General features: G+C 42.5%; 1 protein-coding gene across 3 annotated transcripts in view; it reads left to right on the forward strand.

The window, feature by feature from the left end:
* WNK2 (WNK lysine deficient protein kinase 2) overlaps positions 1-25,189 on the forward strand; it is a 186,157-nt gene that overhangs the window by 79,331 nt on the left and 81,637 nt on the right. For all 3 annotated transcript variants that reach the window (XM_084633208.1, XM_084633207.1, XM_084633206.1), the window contains exons 6-9: positions 10,653-10,741; positions 11,631-11,850; positions 14,481-14,769; positions 22,363-22,559. In XM_084633208.1, coding sequence (XP_084489334.1) covers positions 10,653-10,741; positions 11,631-11,850; positions 14,481-14,769; positions 22,363-22,559 — 795 coding nt within the window. The remainder of the gene's footprint in view (positions 1-10,652; positions 10,742-11,630; positions 11,851-14,480; positions 14,770-22,362; positions 22,560-25,189) is intronic.

Consider the following 25,189-nt stretch of genomic DNA (forward strand, 5'->3'; position numbering starts at 1 on the left):
CCCAGTGGTGGGAAGTTTCCTTAAAGGATTGGAGAGGATGTTTCCAATTCCAATTAAAGTATTGTGAGGATGCCCCCCACTCCCTCCCTTGGAACCTTAACTTGGTCCTCTCTAAGCTCATGGGATTTCCTTTCGAGGCCCTCGCTACCTACTCCCTCCTCTACCTTTCCTAGAAGATGGCATTTCTGGTGGCCATTACCTCGGCCAGAAGGGTGTCTGAGCTGAGGGCTCTCACCTCTGAGCCACTGTATACAGTATTTCACAAGGATAAGGTGCAGCTCCGACCGCACCCCAAGTTCCTCTCTAAGGTGGTCTTGCAGTTCCATTTGGGCCAGGACATTTGTCTGCCGGTGTTTTTTCCAAAACCCCATACGGACTCGAGTCACCGCAGCCTACACACCCTGAATGTCTGTCGTGCGCTGGCATTCTATTTGGAGCGCACCAAGCCCTTTCGTAAATCCGCGCAGCTGTTTGTGGCCGTAGCCAAGAGGATGAAAGGCCTCCGAGTGTCGGCACAGCAGATCTTGTCTTGCAGCCGGGTGTGCTATGAGCTCACAGGTGTTCCAGCCCTGGCGGTCACAGCCCACTCAACCGGGGCACAAGTGACTTCCACGGCTTTCCTGGCACAGGTCCTGTCCAGGAGATCTGCAGAGCAGCCACCTGGTCCTTGGTGCACACCTTCACAACCCACTACGCAGTCAACCAACAGGCCAGTGAGGACACGGCAGTTGGCAGAGCGGTCCTCCAATCACTTGTTCTGTGACTCCTACCCTCCTCCAGAGGTAAGCTTGTGATTCACGTAATGTGGAATGGACGTGAACAAGCACCACCCACCCTCCTACCCCCTGTCGGAGTCGCTGGCAAGAAGGAACCGGAGGGGGTTGGGAGGCAGGGGTATATATGCACGGCGCAGTGGCACCACTTAGGGGCCCCCCCACCGGCCCAACGGGAGCCACTAAGGGAAAAAGTGTCCGAAGCTCGTGCACGTGGCGCACACACACCTAATGTGGAATGGACGTGAACAACACATCTCGAAGAACAACAGTTACGAGAAGATAAGTAACTGTTTAGGTTTAGGTGCAGAACTTTTCTGAAGAGCTGTACTGCTAATCTCAAAGACAGCATAGCCTTGGATGGAGCCTGAAGTCCAATGTACTGTTTTTCTTGTCTAGCACAGTATTATTGTTCTTTTAGGATGAGATTTTAGAAGAAGCTGAAGGGGGTTAGGTGCTCAACTCCACTGAATTTTGGGCTTCATGAGATGCTGTCTTTTAGGTAAATAGTAAAATATGTAAGGACATGAGTAGTCCCATTGACTTCAGTGGGAATACTTATGTCCTTGAGTACCTTACTGAAGTGGGGCCTAAATGCAGAAAACTTGCTTTCCCAAAATCTCCTTCGGACCAGTTTTATTCAGTAGACACCTTTTATGTATATATTTCATTGGCAGGCTTTTTTGTGTAGACTGAGTCTAAGTGGAAGGATAAATGGAACTTCTTGTCTAGAACTATAGACTTCTTATCACTGTTCTACTACCAGACTTCTCACATCTTGCTCTTGAAATAGTGATTATAGGAAAGCTTTTAATTGTGTTGCATGGGGACAAGTGAGCAGTGTCATAAATCACGAGGGCCTGTTAGTACATTCTGCTTGATTTGACAAGGACATTAGAAGGGTGGGCTGTTTTTTGCTGGATCATTAGAAATTAGTCTCATAAACAAGAATTAAAACATAATTTTTCTTAGCTTACTGTAGTCTCGTCTCTATATCAGAAATGCCTGTCTACGCAGGTGTCAAGGTTCCTCCCCCACTCTGAACTCTAGGGTACAGATGTGGGGACCTGCATGAAAAACCTCCTAAGCTTATCTTTACCAGCTTAGGTCAAAACTTCCCCAAGGTAACAAATATTACCCCCGTTATCCTTGGAATGGCCGCTACCACCACCAAACTAATACTGGTTACTGGGGAAGAGCTGTTTGGACGCGTCCTTCCCCCCAAAATACTTCCCAAAACCTTGCACCCCACTTCCTGGACAAGGTTTGGTAAAAAGCCTCACCAATTTGCCTAGGTGACTACAGACCCAGACCCTTGGATCTTAAGAACAATGAAAAAGCATTCAGTGTTTTACAAGAAGACTTTTAATAAAAAATAGAAGTAAATAGAAATAAAGAAATCCCCCCTGTAAAATCAGGATGGTATATATCTTACAGGGTAATTAGATTCAAAAACATAGAGAACCCCTCTAGGCAAAACCTTAAGTTACAAAAAAGATACACAGACAGAAATAGTTATTCTATTCAGCACAATTCTTTTCTCAGCCATTTAAAGAAATCATAATCTAACACATACCTAGCTAGATTACTTACTAACAGTTCTAAGACTCCATTCCTGTTCTGTCCCCGGCCAAGACGACTACAGACAGACCCACAAACCCTTTGTTTCTCTCCCTCCTCCCAGCTTTTGAAAGTATCTTGTCTCCTCATTGGTCATTTTGGTCAGGTGCCAGCGAGGTTACCTTTAGCTTCTTAACCCTTTACAGGTGAGAGGAGCTTTCCCCTGGCCAGGAGGGATTTCAAAGGGGTTTACCCTTCCCTTTATATTTATGACACGCCCCCCAAATCTCAGCTAGGGTGAAACACTGGCTGGGATTTCTTCCTGGAGCTCTAGGAAAACAGAGTTAATAAGACCCATGCATCTCTAAATATACTACCAAGTACATAAAGACTAACAATATTTTCCACATCTCAAGGACGATTTTAACCAGTTGATTCTGGGAAACTTTCACGGGAGAGTGCATCAGCCACTTTGTTAGAAGCTCCTGAGATGTGTTGGATGTCGAAATCAAAATCTTGGAGAGCTAAACTCCACCGAAGAAGTTTTCTGTTAGTTTCTTTGACGGTGTGAAGCCACTTTAGTGCAGCATGGTCGGTTTGCAGGTGGAAACGCCGTCCCCAAACATATGGGCGTAGCTTTTCCAGAGCGTAGACAATGGCATAACATTCTTTTTCAGTGACTGACCAGTTGCTTTCCCTCTCAGACAGTTTTTTGCTGAGAAACACTACAGGGTGGAATTCTTGATCAGGTCCTTTCTGCATTAAAACTGCTCCCACACCACGCTCGGATGCATCTGTGGTTACTAGGAACGGTTTGTCAAAGTCTGGGGCCCTTAGTACAGGGTCAGACATGAGTGTCGCTTTAAGCTTGTTAAAGGCCTTCTGACACTTTCCGGTCCACTGAACAGCATTTGGCTGTTTCTTTTTGGTTAGGTCTGTCAGTGGGGCAGCGATTTGGCTGTAGTGCGGTACAAATCGTCTGTAATAACCGGCCAAGCCTAAGAAGGATTGAACCTGTTTCTTTGATTTTGGGACAGGCCACTTTTGGATAGCATCCACTTTGGCCTGTAGGGGGCTGATCGTTCCTTGACCCACCTGGTGTCCAAGGTAAGTCACTCTGTTTAGGCCTATTTGACACTTCTTAGCCTTAACAGTTAGTCCTGCCTCCCTTATGCACTCAAGGACTTTTTGTAGATGTTCCAGGTGGTCTGCCCAGGAATCCGAAAATATGGCCACATCGTCAAGGTAGGCGACTGCATATTCTCCTAATCCCGCTAGGAGACCATCTACAAGTCTTTGGAAAGTGGCGGGTGCATTTCGCAGCCCGAAAGGGAGTACATTAAATTCATACAGCCCGAGATGTGTGATGAAGGCTGACCTTTCCTTGGCAGATTCATCTAGCGGTACCTGCCAGTACCCCTTGGTTAAGTCCAAGGTAGAGATGAACTGGGCCCTTCCCAGTTTCTCTAATAGTTCATCTGTGCGTGGCATGGGATAGTTGTCTGGGCGAGTTACAGCATTTAGCTTACGGTAGTCCACGCAAAAACGTATTTCCCCATCTGGTTTGGGAACTAGAACCACTGGAGATGCCCATGCACTTTCAGAGGGGCGGATTACACCCATCTGTAACATATCCTGGATCTCCCGTTCTATAGCAGTTTTAGCTTGAGGAGACACCCGGTAAGGTTGGACCCTAATTGGGTGAGCATTACCTGTGTCAATGGAGTGGTATGCCCGTTCAGTCAGTCCTGGGGTGGCTGAGAACGTTGGCGCGTAGCTAGTGCACAGCTCCTGGATCTGCTGTCGCTGCATACGCCCAAGGGTCATGGAGAGGTTCACCTCTTCCCCACCACCAGCACATTTCCCTTCGTAGTAGACACCTTCAGGCCACTCAGCGTCGTCTCCTCCCTGGGCTGTAAACTGACAAACCTTTAATTCTCTGGAATAAAAGGGCTTTAGAGAATTAATATGATACACCTTAGGCTTTCGGTTGGAGGTGGGGAATGCTATGAGATAATTAACAGCTCCCAGGCGCTCCTGGACCACGAATGGCCCTTCCCACGATGCTTCCATTTTATGGGCCTGGAGCGCCTTTAAGACCATGACCTGGTCTCCTACTTTGAAGGAACGCTCTCTGGCATGTTTATCATACCAGGCTTTTTGCTCTTTTTGAGCATCCTGTAAGTTTTCTCTAGCAAGGGCTAAAGAGGTTCGGAGGGTGTTTTGTAGGTTGGTTACAAAGTCCAGAATGTTAGTTCCTGGAGAAGGTGTAAATCCCTCCCATTGCTGCTTCACCAACTGCAATGGCCCCTTAACCTCACGGCCATATACAAGTTCAAATGGGGAAAACCCTAAACTGGGATGTGGTACAGCTCTGTAGGCAAAGAGCAACTGCTGCAATACTAGGTCCCAATCATTGGAGTGCTCATTTACGAATTTACGTATCATGGCCCTCAAAGTTCCATTAAACTTCTCCACCATGCCATTTGTTTGATGATGGTAAGGAGTGGCAACCAAGTGATTTACCCCATGAGCTTCCCAAAGGTTTTTCATAGTTTCTGCCAGGAAATTAGTCCCTGCATCTGTGAGGATGTCGGAGGGCCAACCTACCCTGGCAAAAATGTCTGCTAGTGCCTGGCACACACTTTTAGCCCTGGTGTTGCTTAGAGCTACTGCTTCCGGCCATCGGGTGGCAAAATCCATGAAAGTCAGTATGTACTGCTTTCCTCTGGGTGTCTTTTTCGGAAAAGGACCCAGAATATCCACAGCTACTCGCTGAAATGGAACTTCAATGATGGGGAGTGGCTGGAGAGGAGCTTTGACCTGGTCTTGGGGTTTTCCCACTCTTTGGCACACCTCACAAGACTGGACATAGGTAGAAACATCCTTGCCCATTCCCTCCCAGTGGAATGACCCCCCCAAACGGTCTTTGGTCCTGTTCACCCCAGCATGGCCACTAGGGTGATCATGGGCTAAGCTCAAGAGCTTGGCCCGGTATTTAGTTGGAACTACCAACTGTCTCTGAGGATGCCAGTCTTCCTGGTGTCCCCCAGAAAGAGTTTCCTTGTATAAAAGTCCTCTTTCTACAACAAACCTGGATCGATTAGAAGAGCTGAGAGGCGGTGGGTTGCTCCGTGCCGCCGTCCAAGCTCTCTGGAGGCTTTCATCTGCTTCCTGTTCGGTCTGGAACTGTTCCCTTGATGCTGGAGACATCAGTTCCTCATGGGATTGTGGACCTAGGCTTGGTCCCTCTGGAAGCGATATAGGGGATGGAGCTGTTTCTGTTGACTGTGAACCGCTCTCCGCTGGTGCACTATGTTGGGATTCAGGCTCCGGCTGAGCCTCTTGTGTAGGGTTATCGGCTGCTGCCAGTTCAGGTTCGGTGGGGCCCTCTGGTGTTGAGGTTGCAAGTACTGGATTCAGTGCTGGCACGGGGTCTGGTGTTGGTTGTTTGGCTGGTTCCGGTTCTGGGACTGGTTCCGTCTGGGTCTCTGGGACTGGATCCACTACTGCTGTTGCAGACATTGGCCTGGGGTCCAGGTCCATCACCTCTGACTGGGTCCTGATAGAAGTTTCCGGAACAGAGCTAGGCCTCACGGCTTGTTTAGCCTGGTTGCGGGTGACCATTCCCACCCTCTTGGCCTGCTTCACATGATTGGCCAAGTCTTCCCCCAACAGCATGGGGATGGGATAATCATCATAGACTGCAAAAGTCCACATTCCTGACCAGCCCTTGTACTGGACAGGCAACTTGGCTGTAGGCAAATTGAAAGAGTTGGACTTGAAGGGTTGAATCGTCACTTGGATCTCTGGGTTGATTAAATTGGGGTCCACTAAGGAAGCATGGATAGCTGACACTTGTGCTCCGGTGTCCCTCCACGCGGTGACCTTCTTCCCACCCACACTCACAGTTTCCCTCCGCTCCAAGGGTATCTGGGAGGTATCTGGGCCTGTGGACCTCTGGTGTGATTCCGGTGCAATGAACTGTAATCTGTTGGGGTTCTTGGGGCAGTTGGCCTTTACATGCCCCAGCTCGTTACACTTAAAACATCGTCTAGCTGACGGGTCACTGGGGCGAGGAGGGTTGCTGGAGAACGGGGTGGTGGGACAATAAGGGGTCTGGAGGGTTCTTTGGGAGGTAGGTGGGGCTTTGGGTGGCCCCCGGTAATAGGGTGTGGTCTGGGGTGGTCCCTTCTGGTCTCCGCTCCAACTGCGACCAGTTTTCTTCTTCTCTGCCACCTCCACCCATCTGGCTCCAATCTCTCCTGCCTCAATTACAGTTTTGGGTTTCCCATCTAGGATGTATCTTTCTATTTCCTCAGGAACACCCTCTAAGAATTGTTCCATTTGCATTAGGAAGGGCAAATTTACTGGAGATTCAACACTTGCTCCTGATATCCAGGCATCCCAATGTTTTACAATGTGGTAGGCATGTCGGGTAAATGACATGTCTGGTTTCCACCTTAGGGCTCTGAACCTCCGACGAGACTGCTCGGGTGTTATCCCCATTCTGACTCTCGCCTTGGATTTAAACAGTTCATACTTGTTCATGTGTTCTTTAGGCATTTCAGCTGCCACCTCAGCTAAGGGTCCACTGAGCTGCGGCCTCAGCTCTACCATGTATTGGTCAGTAGAGATGTTGTACCCAAGGCAGGCCCTTTCGAAGTTTTCTAAGAAGGCCTCAGTATCATCACCTGCCTTGTAGGTGGGGAACTTTCTGGGATGGGAAGTGGTACCTGGAGAAGGATTGCTAGGGTTTGTTGGTATATTCTGCTGGGCCTTTATCCTCTCCATCTCCTCCACATGCTTCCTCTCTTTTTCCTTCTCCTCCTCCTTCAGCCGCATGAGTTCTATCTGTCTTTCATGTTCCCTTTGTTTTTCCTCAGCCTGAAATTTGGCTAATTCCAGCTGTAGTCGAGCTGAGGATTTGCCCATTCTAACCTCTCTGTTTTTAACTAACTTTACACCCGAGGTTTAGAAATAAACAAACAAAACTTGGCTGTAAAATTTTGCTGTGCTGGAATAGAATACCTATTCTCTGATAGTGATTGTCAGCCTACAGAAAAAGACAATTCCCTTGTCTCTGCTCTGGGCCCAAATTAAAGCAAAAAACCTCCAACTACTTGGAAACCTGCTTACCCAGCCCAAAGAAGAAAAAAAATTTCTTTTCAAACCTGTGCTCCTTGTAAAACAAAACAAAAAAAAATCAAAATCCTAAAAAAAAAACCCTGCCACTTTTGTCTCCAGGCAAATGGGTAGAGCACACACCCCCTATTTACTTTTAGGAAGAAAAGAAAAAAAAAAAAACCTCTGGGTTGGAAGACTGTGAATTTCCCTGCAGGAGTTAAGTACCCTGCCTCCAGGCAAAGAAAATCTGCAATTCACAAGATAATCCCCTTTTGTCTCTGCTTGGCCACAAAGCAGAGAGAAACCAAGCTGCTTTCAGTTTCAAAGCTGCCTTCTGGACTTCCTAAAAATTCCTTTTTAAAATCTGTATTTCTAGTTCAAAAAATCTCAACTGGATCTCAAAATGATTTCAGGTTAATCCCACCACTGTGCCACCATGTCAAGGTTCCTCCCCCACTCTGAACTCTAGGGTACAGATGTGGGGACCTGCATGAAAAACCTCCTAAGCTTATCTTTACCAGCTTAGGTCAAAACTTCCCCAAGGTAACAAATATTACCCCCGTTATCCTTGGAATGGCCGCTACCACCACCAAACTAATACTGGTTACTGGGGAAGAGCTGTTTGGACGCGTCCTTCCCCCCAAAATACTTCCCAAAACCTTGCACCCCACTTCCTGGACAAGGTTTGGTAAAAAGCCTCACCAATTTGCCTAGGTGACTACAGACCCAGACCCTTGGATCTTAAGAACAATGAAAAAGCATTCAGTGTTTTACAAGAAGACTTTTAATAAAAAATAGAAGTAAATAGAAATAAAGAAATCCCCCCTGTAAAATCAGGATGGTATATATCTTACAGGGTAATTAGATTCAAAAACATAGAGAACCCCTCTAGGCAAAACCTTAAGTTACAAAAAAGATACACAGACAGAAATAGTTATTCTATTCAGCACAATTCTTTTCTCAGCCATTTAAAGAAATCATAATCTAACACATACCTAGCTAGATTACTTACTAACAGTTCTAAGACTCCATTCCTGTTCTGTCCCCGGCCAAGACGACTACAGACAGACCCACAAACCCTTTGTTTCTCTCCCTCCTCCCAGCTTTTGAAAGTATCTTGTCTCCTCATTGGTCATTTTGGTCAGGTGCCAGCGAGGTTACCTTTAGCTTCTTAACCCTTTACAGGTGAGAGGAGCTTTCCCCTGGCCAGGAGGGGTGGGCTGTTTTTTGCTGGATCATTAGAAATTAGTCTCATAAACAAGAATTAAAACATAATTTTTCTTAGCTTACTGTAGTCTCGTCTCTATATCAGAAATGCCTGTCTACGCAGGTATTGGAAATGCATTGCTTTGTGTTACATATGACCTGTCCAGTTTTTCTTCTAATTATCTTGTTCCCACTTGGGGCAGCAAGGAAAGACACGAGCATACAAACCGTATTGTAGCTTGTGACTTAAAATTTTCTCATGCAAGCAGAATCTATATATGCAGGAGGATATAAAAGTCTTGTGAAGTGTGTATCCCATAGAGTGTTGCTTGACTAGAAACAGATACCTATGTTATCAGCAAGCAAGTGGAGATGATGTTTGACTGCCCTGGTGGGTTTTTTTTTTTCTGTTTTTTTTTTTCACCATGCTCTTTTCCTGCCACAACTCATACTATTAAGCCTCTCTATTATCTCTCTCCAGGTTTTAGAGGTCTCTGTATATAGCAGCCTGCATCACCTCTTTTACTGCCCTCTTTAGAGGCAGGGATTATATTGGCACTTTTTCTCCTTGTGATTGTTCCCCCCCATAATGCTTTATGGAAATAAGTTTATGAATGTATATATGACATAACTAGAATGTTTTATGTTACATATGCCATGTAACATATCTCTGTAAAGGTTATGATCTACTGAATCTATTAATCCTATTTGTATGCATGTATCCTTTTTTGTATTTGAAGTTATAAATATTGGCTGTGTACTGGCTTGATTTTTAAGTAGCCTTTGTAAAGCATTTGGTCAGCTTCTTTAGAAAAGAATTTGCAAGTTAAGTGCCCAATCAAGAAGCACTTAACAGACCATGGATCTTGAAAGGCTCCAATCCACATAAGAAGTCTACATGAGGACATGCAAGGTAGCATGTGAGCAATGGCTACTGCTTGTAAAAACTGAGTCATGCATGGACATGTGACTTGCTCATGTGACTCCAAAACTTGGAGCTGGACTTTTCATAGGAGAGAGGAGGGGGTTTCCATCCACAAGAGAGAGTCTATTTAAGCCCGTGGGAGACCACTCCATTTTGTCTTCAGCTGGCTAAAGAGAGAGCCTCTCCACTCCCAGGGATACCTGAAAGAAATCCCCTAGCTACCACCTGAGCTGGAACAAGGGCTGTCCCAGGGGAAAGGATTGTGCCCAGAATGTAAAAATGTTTGAAGCTAATGAAGTTTGTCCTGCATCAGGTTACAGTAGAGATGACACCCTTTCTCCCGAATGTCTCCACTGAGTTTCTACAGGGCACTGGATTTATTCAACAGCTGGGAAATGTGTAAACAAATTGGAGCTGTTTGAGCAGATTCCCATTCTGCTGTCCTCCCTTTTCTTCCCCCCTCCCAGCTAACAACCCATCCCACCCCACTCCACCCCACCCCTCAGCAATCTGAAAGATTACATGGAGAAGAGCTTTCAGAATATTGTATTGATCTTTCGTGTTTGCCGCTGCAATATTGTACCTATGTGAGAAAACACATTTTGTGACTCATCTTGCAAATGACCACCTGAAAAAAATGAATATTTTGTGTCCATTTAGCGTTTAAAGAGTTAATGGAAACCACCTTTTAAAAACCTACATTAAAACCAAATCATCTCAAGGAAAAAAACTGAGAATTGTAACACTGTCATTCCTTAAATGTTGGCTGCAGAGTCCATCCAGGGTAAAAAAGCAAGGCTGCCACATGTTGGTAATAAAGACAAGGGAGGTTTGCATGATGAATTTCAGTGTGACATACGCAAAATAACCTGCTTGTTTCAAAGCACAGTGATACTTAGTTTTGGAAGTTGTTGAATATCTTATTTCCATTCCAAATTAATACTTAAAACTTAAACAAGTGGGTATCTTGGATTTTAGTACAATTTTTCCACAATTAACATTCCTACAGACTTACTGTGATTTTTCTGTTGAACTAATGACTCTTTCCCCCCCCTTTTTAGGGTGTCAAGCCAGCAAGTTTTGAGAAAGTTACTGATCCTGAAATTAAGGAGATAATTGGGGAGTGTATTTGCAAAAATAAAGAGGAAAGGTTTGTTTCAAATGGCCAAGTTTTGTATGAACATTTATTTTTATGTTTAGATTTATTAAAGTTTCTCTGGGTGTTCTCCTATACAATGAAAGTACACAATGCTGTACACCATATGACTACTTCCACCACCACCACCAGCAAAGATCAAGATGATAAAATAAACCCAACCCTCCCTGCTCTTTATTAACTAAGGTCAAAAATGACCGTTCTGATCTCATGTGACCTCCAGCCTAACACATTCCATAAAATTTCATCCAGCAGTTTCTGCAATGAGCACAATAATTTATGGTGGAACTAGAGGATGTCTTTCTAAAAAAGACATCCAGTCTTGCTTTAAATACTTCATGTGATGGCGAATCCACCGCACACCTTGATAAGTTGTTCCAGTGAGTATTTAGACTCTCTGTTTAAAAAAACAAACCACACCTTATTTGAATTTGTCTAGCTTCAGAGTCCAGTTTCAGGTCAGACTGGGTGATCACAGTGGTCCCTTCTGGCCTTATAATCTATGAATCCTATAGACCAGAACTGTCTCCTTGATGAGGGGGCCCCTCTCACCTGTGTCATATTGAATCACAGATTTGTAAGCAGTCTTGGGAAGGAACTGCATTTCTGTTTCCCTCTGCTCCTTTGGAGCACTTGGTGCATAAATGAATAATGCTGAAGCTCTGCCAAATAGCAAATGTCGAATTCCCAAGGATTCCTAAAAATACTAGACATACTACTTCTATCTACTAAGAATACAAATTTCTTATGGCTGCATGCAAAGCATGCTGTTGGTGTTAGCCTTGCCTTTATAGGGCCTTTCTATTTATGTTGTTAAATACTTAATTGAAAGTGTTTAAATTATGCAGTATTTGATATTCATTTTGGACATCATCTGTTCCAGATATGAAATTAAAGACTTATTAAGCCATGCCTTTTTTGCTGAAGATACTGGGGTAAGAGTGGAACTTGCAGAAGAAGACCATGGTAGGAAATCCTCTATTGCCTTAAGACTCTGGGTAGAAGATCCTAAGAAACTGAAAGGAAAACCCAAAGATAATGGAGCCATTGAGTTTACTTTTGATCTGGAGAAGGAAACTCCTGATGATGTTGCACAAGAAATGGTAAAATAAACTTCTCCTGACAAAAATATGTATATAAGTAGTACATAAATCTCAAAGGACAGCAGGAGCAAATCTGGTAAAGTAAATTCCACTCAAAATGGTCAGGCTATCTCGTTTAAATAGGATGACATTGGTTTTAGAATGAATGCTGGAAGAAAACTCAAGTAGTAAAAGAGGGAAAACTAATAATCTGGTAAAACATGTTGTTTAATCCCAGGAAGAGACAAAAGAAAACTATATAACCCATCTCTATCTGTTTTATATCTTCAGAGTTGATTGGAGACTTGCTTAAATCAAGGATAATTTCAGACTACAAGTGGACTTGTTTGGAAGAGTTCAAAATTGCAAACAAAAACTGAAATACGTTTTCCATTATGCTTTTCACAAACACCTTTTCCATCTTTTCGAAAAGCTCTTCTGGCATTGAAAAATTACGAAGAATTTAGATAAGAAAAGTCCTCTATAAAGAGGCATTGAGCTGATAAAATTAAGCAGGTAGCTGATATCAAAGTATAGTATAAAGAGTGATGGAAGAGGAGGGTGTTTTTTTAATAGTGGTGGATATATCTAACTTAATTAATTTTTTATATCTTCCTTTGTAAAATGTTCTGGGCTTTGTTTTAGAAAACTTTTAACTTCTACTGTCACTATGTTGTTCTTAAAAAGTAATATTATTCTGGAGCATACTTTAATGCAATTGATTTTTTTCCCTATCAAAAGTTTACTTTTAGATAAGATTGACGAGACCAAGAAAGTTGCTAACAAATGTGATCTGAAGTTAGACCAGTTAAATAGATGCACGTGAAGGGAAACTGTTAGAAAGTATGAAGTGGCTGTGGCTGTGGTTCTTGGCCAATGTATAGTATAAAGCTGCGTAGGGGGAAACAATCTTAAATTAATAATAAATATGTATCCTAATCATAACAGTATCTTAAAACTAAAGCAACTTTTTTTCTTGGACAAAAACATGGAAATAATTAAAAGTATGAGCTGTTTATCTCATTTCATAACAGGTTCAGAGGAGCAGATGATAAAACACATTTATGTATTGGTTCATGAAAACAGGATGAGCAAAGAACACTTCATCTGGACTCTAAATTACATTTTTTTTCCCCTGTGGGATTTTATTTAGTGACAGTATCACCATCAGTTCTGTTCTGCCAAGAAGGCAACGATTCTCATAGTGTAATTTTTGCTTAGCTTTCACTTCTATCCATAATTTAGCATTCCCAAATACATTGAAGGAAGAAAGTTGGCCTGCTCTATCTTCCTAACTCTGACTTGAAATTGCTATGTAATGTTTCATGCAATACATTGTGACACAACTCACCTTATTCACATTTGCCATGTGATAGTTACCACGTTTTTGTAACCATATTTAAACATTTATGAAAATGGTTGACACTTAAAGTTCTGCAACTTACTTGTACTACCTATGCAAAACTTCTTTTAAGAGGGAAGGTGGTTTTATTTTGTTTAGGCTGAATTACCCACAAAGGGTCACCTCCAAATTACTATATCATCTTTCCCTCCTCCAGACTGTATAAAAATAACCTGTTTTATTCAAAATGATTAACAGATTTATATAAACACTATCTGCTCCTAAGCCATTTTTTAAAAAAGGAACGTGTATTCCTGAAGTAAGTGGCTTTTTTGACAATTCTAAATTGTTGGCAAATGCAGAAACGCTTTGCTTTGCCAATGTGTTTTGCTGTCGATGCTTGTGGAGAAGATAGTGTTGGGCACATGAAATTTGATGATAGTTAAGAGGTTTCAAAATTCATGAAGTTAAGTAACAAACCCATTTAAAGAATCCATGTAGGCAAAGAAGGAAAGATCTGAAATAAGGCACGTTCACAAGTGGGCTGACAACCTGTGGTTACATTTCACAAATGGTGGTATTGGAAGAAATCGTGCCTTTATTATAAGTTTAGCATTCTTTAGATGAAAGCGTGAAGTAGGAACGAATATAATTTTAGAACTTGTTAACATGGCAGATTTTCAGTTCTCTTCCCGTCTGGACTTGAATAGAAGAATTGACTTTACTTTTTGCCATAGAAGGCTCTGTGAGCTTATGTGACTCATCACCCGAGCACAATGTTAATTAGCTCCCCAAAAGCTCCTATTTTCACCACAAGGTTTTTACAAGTAGCACTTTCTACGTCCCTAGTCCAGGGACATCAATTTATGGGCTGGGAGTCCATCAGAATGTCTGCAAGTGCCTAACTGTACACGGCACCTTTCTGCAGCTATCCTCCATACTGTGTTGTCCCTTTTTTCACACACGCAGCAAAAAAGTAAACTGCCAACGGTCTTGTGGTTGGGCGGGAGGGAAAATGAATATGTCCAGGGTGCCTTTCTGAGGGTAAGCACCCCTGCTCCTGTGAAGGGTGCTTAGAAAGTTCTTGCAATGGTCATAGGTCCTTCCTAGGAGTACAGGGCAAGCAATTATTATTCTTAAATACTTCAGTGCCAAACGTTTAACTCAAAACTATATTGAATTCCTGATTCTGTGAGGAACAGATGCACGGTTCATGTTATTTCAAACCCATCCTTTCTTTGCTATGAAGAGATGCAGGTTAAAATGCACATGTACGTGCATTTGATAAGTTTATATGCCTTCCCTGCAGGTTGACTCCGGATTTTTTCATGAAAGTGATGTCAAGATAGTTGCAAAGTCAATACGTGACAGAGTAGCATTAATACAGTGGAGAAGAGAGAGAATTTGGCCTATGATACAATCAGAGGACCATCAAGTTTCTGAAAGTTTGGAGAAATTGAAGGTGCCACAAGCACAACAGGTTCAAGTAACGTACCTTTCACACACTGGTCAACAAACTCTGTCAGAGCTAGAGGAGCCAGAAGCTGACCAGCATCTATTTCAGCATAACCTCCCCACCAGCGTCACATCTGTTGCATGTAAGTATCATGTTTGCGTTGCTCCTTGTGTGAGCAGTTATGATTCTCCTGGCATAAAATGGATGAAATCCACAACTTGTCAGTGCTCTGAACTATACATTGAGAGTGTTACATACAGTTTTGCCCGCTAGAGGAAAGTCTAAATTCTAAATACTAGAGGTATTCTGAATTCAAGAGAAAAAACTTCTACAGAATCTACATTATCTATCAGTCATTGACTAACGTTACAGATATAGGGTGAGTAAACGTATGAAAGATTAAGGTATGATAAATTAGTGAATAAAATAGCAAGAAAATTGAAAGTACTTTTAACTGCATTAAAATACATTTTTCAAAAATCTAATATTAAAAATAAAACCTTAAACTTTCCATATTGATTCACAAGATGGAAATTAATGTTGTTTTGGAGAGGGGGCTGGGTTGAGTGTGTGTTTTGTTTTGCTTTTTAATGTTTAGAAGTCCCAATGAAATCAGTGTTGGAGGTTTATACGTACTTAGACATTGACAAGAGGTACTGGTTCCTAAATATGGAGTTTTTTAAAAAGTCCGAAGCGGTTCAAAAAAAGAATTCTTACTGTAATTCATGTAAGTTTGCATAAGGTCTGCAAAAAGAGGCCAATACTTCAGATTTGAAAAAGAATATCTGAATGCTGTCTAATCACATTCCCTGTTAGATGTGATTCCAAAAATAATGTGTATTCAGAATAGTTTTAATGTTACCCTTTCTCTGTGGCATGACAAAGTCAACTGATCTGCTGTTCAATACCACCTTTAAAATTTAACTGTAAAATTTACCTTTTAAAAACAAACATGAATCTATTAGAAGTGCTCTCTGTGAGGCACACATGACATGGCGGTACGAATGTGTGTAGGAGGTAGTAACACTTACCCCTAAACAGGGAGCAAGTGTAAGTTACCCTTTCATGGTTGTTTTTTAAGGAGAGCCAATTAAATGTTCTATTGGGGTCCTCTGGCTTTAGCCAGTCCCTTGCCCTACGACAGAGCTGAGTGGGGTTGGCTCATACCATGTTGTCAGATGAGCTAGCCATTCTTGCAACCCCTACAACTGTGCCCCTGTTGAGAGGAGGAGGGTAAAATAATGTACACGAGTTTGCAATTTGTGATAAAGGTACAATAGTCCTTTAATATACTCAAAATACTACGAATGTTCCTTTTTCACTTTTTGATAATTTTCTGAAAGAAAGGTGAACATATACATTGTGAAACTTCTTACTTCATAGCATACACTTGTCCAAAATAGGGTTTCTGATTTCAGAAAACCAAACACCGTTGCTCCTCCCCTGCTCCATCCCCCCTCCCTTGGTCACTCACTCTCCACTGCCCGCGCTCACTCACTCATTTTCAGGGGGTTGGGGTGCGGAAGGGGGTGAAGGCTCCAGCTGGAGGTGCAGGCTCTGGGGTGCGGCTGGGGATAAAGGCTTCAAGGTGCTGGGTGGGGCCGGGGATGAGGGGTCTGGGATGCAGGAGGAGGCTCTGGGCTGGGGCAGTGGGTTGGGGTGTGGGCGGGGGTGATGACTCTGTCTGGGGGTGCAGGAAGGGAGTTTGGGTGTGGGAGGGGGCTCAGGGCAGGGGGTGGGGGTATCAGAGATGAGGAGGTGAGGGCTCTGGGCAGCGCTTACCTAATGTGACTCCCAGAAGTGGCTGGCATGTCCGGCTCCTAGGCAGGGGAGTCAAGGGACTCTGTGCACTGCCCTCGCCTGCAGGCACTGCCCCAACAGCTCCCATTGGCCACAGTTCCTGGCCAGTGGGAGCTGCGGAACTGTCGCTCGGGGCGGGGGTAGTGCATAAGCCCACCTGGGTGCCCCTGTGCCTAGGAGCCGGACGTGCCGTTTGCTTCTGGGAGCCATGCAGAGCCAGGGCAGGCAGGGAGCCTGCCATAGCCCCACTGTGCTGCCAACCGGACCTTTAGCACCCCATCAGCAGTGCTGACTGGAGCCACAGGGTCCATTTTCAACCGGGCGTTCCGGTCGAAAACCGGATGCCTGGCAACCCTAGTCCAAAACAAAATAAATAAAATAATGATTTTTTTGTAATCACTGCATTTTTCCCATTATACTAAAATTTTTGTCTAGTCCAGTAGCTACTTTCCTGGTTGTCCTTAAGGGAAAAAACATAAAACCAGGAAGATGCAATACTTGCTATAACTTTATCAACAAAAGGATAGTACAATACAGCTGCGTTAATGGCAAATCACTTTTATAGGGTAATTGGAGGATTCTCTAGTCTTGTTGAGCCCTCTTCTTTGATATACTTTAACTTTACCAGAGATGTAGTAATTTTCTACATCACTTCTGCATTTTTGTATTCAGGGTTTCACAATCTCTGGGTTGCATAGGATATCCAGGGTTTTGCAAATCATGCAGACAATGTGGAGGAGAGGGATGGGCGGGGGGGTGGAATTCAGTTCAGCTAAAAAGATATCAAAATAGATACATGACATAAACCCTTTAATTATTTGTTCCTTTATGGTCACCACATTGTTGTAACCCGAGATACCCAGATAGTAGCTTACTATAGACTACTGCAGAACGTTAGAATGTGCATCCGGCTGCTAGAGACTCTGTTAACAAAATAGCATTGAATCTGTACCTTTGTATGGGCTTGAATTTAACTTCCTACAGAACAGCACACACCTATTTTTTTAAAATTATGTACCACATGAAATGAAAATATCCAAGCAAAATGTCATGACAAAAAGTCATTGAATTTGAACAATCAAGATGTTAGCTGTTGACTGTATTTACTATGGCATGAAGCCACTGCTTGAACCTCTCATGACAGTATTGCCCAATTCTTGGAGTCTTTGCAGTTAACTTCTGCCCTGAGATGATTCAGAAAGTCTGATTGTGTTGTAGGAAGGAAAGCGTTAAGTTTGTCCAAATGATGGCTCAAAAGGAAAAAGGACAGGATGGAATAATAGCAAAGATATGATGTATGGTTGTATGTCATGTGACTTGAAAGCATGGCAGGTAGCATGTCCTGAAGCGCTGGCTGATGTCGGGATGCTTTTAGATGCCAAACATCAGTTACTGAAAGATGAACCTGAGGCTTTTATTTCTGGAGTCAATGTCATGTCTTGGAAAAAGCAATGAGACTTCATTCCTCAACCTGGCAATGTCAGCACAAATGCTCTTCAGGCATCTTATTTGGTATTGACAAGAATGGCCCAGCAGTGAAAATTGTATAACTTTGCAGAAGGTTGTTTCCTTCCTTGTGCAACGGTTGTGATTTCAAAAGTTGCAGGGCATGATTCAGCTACCAGACTGAACTGTGTGGCTTGCCTGATGTCACTGCTTCTCACTCCATTAGTGACACAGATGAGTTTGTCCAAGAGGAACTGCTCTGAAAACAAAGGTGTGATGGTTTCTAGCAGTTTGTGCGTGATGTGTATGGTGGCTCTACTGAAGGCTTGTTCTTTTGTAAAGCTGTGCCAGGATGTACAACAGAAGAGAGCAGACACTGGACACTTCAGGAAGCAGTCAAAAATTTCCGCATTTAGTGGGAGTGGTGTATTGCAGTTGTCATGGAAGGTGCCAAGGAAATGACAGCTTAAGGTAGTGACTTGGTCACATGGATCCTGAACATCACATCTTAAACCTCATGGCCCCACTGTTTCATACCCAGACAAATTCTTGCAACTAAGAAAATGCCTGCAGGCCCATGCCAGGTTCTTCACGATGCCGTTACGTTGTGAAGTTCTTGGCTCTCACATGGTGAGGTGCTGACTCAACTCTTCAAATGAAGGGCAGAAGTGCAGGATTTCCCTTGCTGACTCCTTTAATAACTTGTCGTGGGAGGCACTCTAAGCGTCCCTTGCTGACATTTGGGCACTAAGACAAGCTGAACCCTTTGCCCAAAGGACGGATTATGAATGTCCATGCAGACCAGTGTGGAAACATTCATCAGAACACTTGGCAAATAGCATCTCCTTTCCATTCTCAGGAAGACCATCTTCTCTTTGCTCATTTGAAGAAACTTCGGACCCAGCTGTATTTCTGTTTTATTTGCAGACCCTGGATATAGGGGGAGAAGGTTGACCAGTAACCCTTTCAACCAAGATGCTGTTGGCTCAACAGCACTCTCTGGTCCATTGCAGGACGAAATTGTGAGACATGTTACAAGTCCCTGCAACTGATTTTCTCGAAGTAGAAACTCAGCTGCTTTTTGGGCATTTCTGAATGAGAAGGTACCCAGCTTTAGGTACAGAGCTTTCATTTTCCTATTTCTGAGCCTCAGGTTTCTCTTCAGTGATATAGGGGGAAAATTGCAGTCTTGTGGTGATCAAAAATAATTTAAGACCATGTCCCCCTTTCCCCACCCCCAGATCAAGCTTCAGAACACATTTTGTCAGCAAGACAGGCTCCCCATCTCACTGAACTGTGAGTGTATTTATAATTTTGTTGGTGTACTTTAAGTATTAGTGGTTTTCAGGTTGATATTGCAAAATACTTCAGACTGGAAGCTCAGAAAAAGTTTGGGGCTACGTGTTTTACTAAGGGCTTGTCTATGCCGAACAGCGATGTGCCATGTGGGAGGTGTGATTTCTAAAGTACACTAATCAATTGTGCATTAATTGGTCCAGGTAGAACCCGCTGGTGCGTGCTAATGGTTCCATAGCCCACTTTAATGTAGTAGTATTCAAAACCTTTAGTGCACACCAGCAGGGTTTATACAGACCAATTAATGCATGAGACATTAATGTGCTTGAAAAATCACATCCCTGTAGGGTGCATTATCCCTTGGTTTAGACAAGGGTATATCCCTTAGACAAACTGATGTATGGCTTCTCCTCCTAAACTGTTAAGCCAATGCTACCTTTTTGTTGCTTTGGAATTTTATTATAGACGTTCTTCGATTTAAATAGATATTATTTGGAGCACAGAGACTGCTTATTCCTTAATTCAGGTATTTTATAAATAAGGATACAAAATCCTTACCCATTTTATAGTTCATGCATTGTGCTTGAGTTAGCTTTTGAGTGTTGAACATAATAATAATTCAACAAGGTCAGCACAAAACAGCAGACTTTCAGAAGGCATAAAATTGTCTTACTCCTACAATATTTTCAGAACTTTACAGAATGTTTATAGTACTTTCAAAACTTTTGGAAGAAGATGATTTGGTCTGATCTTATATTTTTCTGACTACATACTTAACTCACAGAAGCTGACTCCTTTGAGCGGAGGTGGCCAACCTTTGGCTCCAGAGCCACACGCGGCTCTTCAGACGTTAATAGGCGGCTCCTTGTACAGGCACCAACTCCAGGGCTGGAGCTACAGACGCCAACTTTCCAGTGTGCTGGGGGGGGCTCACTGCTCAACTCCCAGCTCTGCCACAGGCCCTGCCCCCGCTCCACCCCTTCCCGCCCCCTCCCCTGAGTCTGCTATCCCCTCGCTCCTCCCTTCTCCCCCCTAGAGCCTCCTGCACCCCACAAAACAGCTGATTGGGAGGTGCTGAACGGGGGGCTGCCAGTGGGTGGGAGGCGCTGGGGGCAGGGGGGAGTTTATGGGGGGCTGCTGACGTATTACTGTGGCTCTTTGGCAGTGTACATTGGTAAATTCTGGCTCCTTCTCAGGCTCAGGTTGGCCACCCCTGCCTTTGAAGAACCTTTTATAAAAGACACTAAGTTAGTTAAAAATAATAGCTAACTGAGGTTAATTGTGCCTTTCTGTGACCTTTGAGCTGACAATTTATGGGGTGTAAATATATATATTATATACCCAACTTGCTTCCTGGTTCTGTCTTGTAATTTATTTCTTGCTGTACTTTAGCAATTCCATATCCCATGTCTTTGGATGCTTGTTTAGTGCTATTGAGTCTAAAAGCTCTATAAATCACTTCCCTATCTGTTCATTTGGTAGAGAGAGAGGATGCAGAGATTATATTAATAATTTAATGTCTGTGTGCGACATGGTGTGCCAAGAAAATCTAGGTTTGACTCTCAGCTTCTGCTTTAGCTCTGTTCACTTACACTCTGTCTTCCTTTGTGGTCTTGAATAACTATTTATAATGATGAAACTCCGTATTCTATAAAACACCTACATCGTTATAACAGGCAGCATCTGATTATTTTAAACTGGCAATGAGGAAAACTAGAGGTGGGTTTTAGTTTTTTCAAAACATATTTGGGAGGTTAGTTTCTGAAAACTGAGTGGGGCTCACTTCTGGGTCCCATTTTATTCAAACCCCGTAGAGCAAGCCCTGTGTGGGAGGTGAGGGGATGGGGAAGAGGGAGGGTTTTAGATAAAGATATGGTAAAATCATACTCCTTTAATTCAAAATCCTTTTAACAGTTATGGTTCAAGTCTGCTACAGTCCACTTTTGGTCCAGATTTTTAACTCCTCTCTGTTGTGACAAGGTATTTTAACTTCACTACTACTGCTGCCTTGGTTAATTCAAGTGTAAAAACAACATCTATAGAAAAAGAAGCTAGTTAACTGTGCAGATATATTTTACTGGCTTCAGTAAACTTGAAAAGACCTTTTTTTCAAGCCGTTAATATTTAACAATGCCATTATAAGCCTTATTTCCGTTTTGACAAAGATGTCACTCTTGCCCAGTTCCCAGAGTTGTGCAATTTTTCAGATTAGTCAGGCTAACTTTCTGTCTTATGAGCACTGACAAAGTGGTGAATTGTGCTCCTATTCATTAAAAACTTGGATCAAGATGACTGCTTATATAAAGCAGTTTTATTTCATCCAGTTATTATGGTGTCGAGTCCAGGTATGTTAAGGCTTTCTGTTCGTAGTAACAAAACCAGGGAAGAGTAGGGTGTATTAAAATTGCTTAGTATTCAGTTGTAATTTCGGTGGATCTGTTCTTGTGTAGCTTTGCTGTGCTTCCATGGCAAGCAATGCCTAAAATTGTAGGGCAAGTCAAAATCAAGTTAATGATTTAGAGCAGTTTTTTAGGTATGCCTACTCTTTTACTTGCTGTCTTGCACCAATTAATATACAGCTGTCAAAAAGCCATGATTTGTTTTCCTCCAGTTTCTCCGTTGAACATTTGCCCCTATTTTTTCTTGTTTTGTTAGTATTCCTCAACTAAGGTGGTACTACATAGTGAAGCTGATTATAAATTTTATATTGGCTAACACACAGTAAATAATGTAACATTTCATAACTTATTTGAAATTGAAATATGCAACACCACTAACCAAAAGGGAATTAAAATAATCATTAAAACCACTCTATCTCCAAAGGAATTCATCCCGCAGGCAGCTGAGATCCTTCCTCTCCCATTGAAGTCACAATCAGCTCACTGTTCTTTCATGCTATAAAATCCATAGAAGGTCTGCAATTCTTAACATCAATGTTGTGACCTCTGAAGGGAATATCAATGTGCCTAGCTCTGCACAAAATCCATAGGAGACTCTCTTCATTTCTGGCTTCAGGGAGGAATATATTCACAGAAAATAGCATTTGTATTCTATAACTTACGTATATGGTAGAAATAGCTAGGGTAGTAAAAATGCCAATTGCATAAACCCCACACAGGCCTCCCCATTAAGTCACTACTTGAACATTTTGTTTGATTTGTTAAGCTCTTAATAAAAAAGATTGTTCTTTCAGCTGACAGCACATTTGACAGCGGTCAGGGGTCCACAGTTTATTCAGACTCCCAGAGCAGCCAGCAAAGTGTCATCTACTCATCTCTGCCTGATTCAATACCTCCTGCTATTCAACGGGTTTACAGTCCACCTCTAAATGAGAGCCAGGCTTTGCCCCAAACCCTTCAGCAGCTGGGGCACTACCAGCAGCCTTCAGTAGTAAGTCTTTTTTTTTTCCTCCCCCCCCCAACAATGTTGAATATACTAGACCATGTTTAATGACTCGCCTTATATTCTGCCTTCCGTGAGTGTAGATCCTGTGGCTCACCCTTTTACTTTTCTGCCCATTTCTACCAATACTGATTTATTTAATACATGTATTCATACTGTTGCCTAAAAATGTGTTTTAGTTTTGCTATGGAAAGATAAGACATTTATCATTGTACTTCCTGTGCTCAAGGAAATGCTTTGCTGCTTGCTATAGTACTTTAATTTAAGCATCATAAAGTGGGCATTCATCTTTTTCATTTCACTGAGTTGTTTTTTTTAATAGCTTTGCCATGATTAGACTTAACCTCATGAGCATGTCCATTTGAGAATTATTCTTTGTTTTTGTGTTTTGTTTGTTGTTAATATAGCCACATATTGTTCCTTCATTTGTTCAAGAGCCTCTTGGGTCCGATGTTTCTTCCTGTTGTGCTAAAGATCAAGCGTCTATTGAATGCCTTTCTAGCTTTTTGCTTAGATGTAATGTTGCACAGAGGCGAAGAAGCACTTCTGTTATTGAGGCTCCAAAACCCAACACTGGTAACCCAGACAGATATTCACACTTACTCTTGTGTTCATGTTACAATGACCTTGGCCACCAAGAATTAATGGACTCATCACTGCAAGAACAATTGCGTGCAAGCGAACATAAACCTTCCTATCTCTCCAGTGAAAGAATCAATATAGGCCTAGTGTGTCCTTCAGAAATTCCAGTGGCACACTGCTCCTGTGTTAGCCAATACTTGTTACCCATGATTCACAGCACTCAGAGCAATAACCGTCGCCATAGCGATTCAGTAGCGGCTTTGACTCCAAATGTTACATCCTCTCTTCCAACAGAACTAATAGAGGAAAACATAAAAATCTCACCAAATAGAGAAGAAGAAGCAGGTAAATCACAGTTAGTGGCATTAGAGATCTCTGCAAATACCACTGAGTTAATGATCCTTAAACACAGTTGTCAGGGATGCTTAGCCCATCTGCTTCATTCTGGAGAAGATCCAAAAAAGTCAGTACCCCTTAAGTGTGCTACAAATACTCCTCGCTGCCTCTGTAACAAAGAGAAAAACTCAGTATCTCTACCTGTTCCTCAAGCAAGCAGGCCTTGCGACAGAAGGTCAGACCTGCCTTTATTACATGAATCTCTGCAGCACATAATTAGCCAAAAGACCAATTCTATTCCCGTGAGAACTGCAAGAGTCACAGAAAAAGTCCTGCATTCTGAGTCCTTCAGTTATGGGGAAGTCAACATGCCTGAACTACCTCCGCCCTTCCACAAAGTTTGCGCTGGCAAAACATCATTAACAGAGCAGAACAATCCAGTGACTCCATCTGTGCAGAGCAGTAGAAACAGCCTAGCTAGTAAAAACACCACCAGTGATGTGGTAGGTTGAATCCCTCGTTTTATCCCTAGTTGGTTTAGAAGAAGAAAACCCACATCCAAGAATGACAAGTGTCTCCTGTTTGATCCAAAATTTCCCCAGATGCTTCAGAAATGCCACACTTACCCTGTTTCCCCCTTGTTTTCCAAAATGCTTGCAACAGAATGTACAGTATATTTAGTTTGAATGGTCCTGAGAATGGCTTGAATCACCATCTTGTTTTAACTTGGGCCTCTGTAATAAACTCCCTCAGTTGTTGAAGCCATCTGCCCTATGAATGTAGTGGTGTTGATTGCATCCTTTCTCCTGTATTTTTCACATGAAGAAATAACAGCTATGATTGAGTGTAGCAATACCTTTTCTGCAGAAGACATAAAATTGAGCAGTGCAGTATAGTGCCTTAGAGCAGACACACTCTTTTTATTGATTTCATTGGTACAGTCTCAGTAACTGGACTTAAGTGTGATCTGTTTTTTGTTGTTTTTTTTTAATTGGGTGTTGCAAAGGGTAAAACAGCAGAAAGTATTTCAGTTGGTTTTGTATTTTGTCAAAAGCAATATTTTCTTCCTAGATATTTCATGTCCACTTAATTTTTGACTGCATTTTCATCTTCAACACAGGTATAAACTGTTACAAGCTTAAAAAGAACACTTGATTTTTAAGCAATGAATACTTCCTGACATATTTAAGTTGGAAATTTCTAAATATATTACTGCGGTAGTATAGCATCATGCAGCAAGAGATGTAATTGGTGTTCCTTGTAGGTAAATAGGGTTTTAAGTCTATTGGCCCTTTCTTTAATATACATACCTATCCTTTTCCTTGTACAGGAGTTTGAGACTTTGCTTATCAAGAACCTTATTTTATTTTACTTCCTTATCTGTTGCTGTTTTTTTTTATTGTTTTTTTTAAAATCCTAAATCAATCTCCTGGCCTCCAATTTCAGTAAATCACCTGGCAATAAAAGTTGTTTGTTTTTAAGATACCAACTGGAGTTTACCAAGCTAGTTGTTGATTTTTTAATGTATTTTGTGTGCGTGAGAGAGAGAGCACTTTCAGTGACAGAAGATGGAGCTTATCTGGGTTGTGGCCCCAGGTCCAATAAAGAGAAATGCAATACAGGTTGTTTTTTTTTTTATCTCCCCTAGGGAATCTCTCTTTCTGGAGATGTTACCTTCCTTTGCCTGTGTTTTTCATTTC

Source organism: Lepidochelys olivacea, assembly GCF_965140295.1.
Source record: "Lepidochelys olivacea isolate rLepOli2 genome assembly, chromosome: 7".
NCBI classification, from domain to species: Eukaryota; Metazoa; Chordata; order Testudines; family Cheloniidae; genus Lepidochelys; species Lepidochelys olivacea.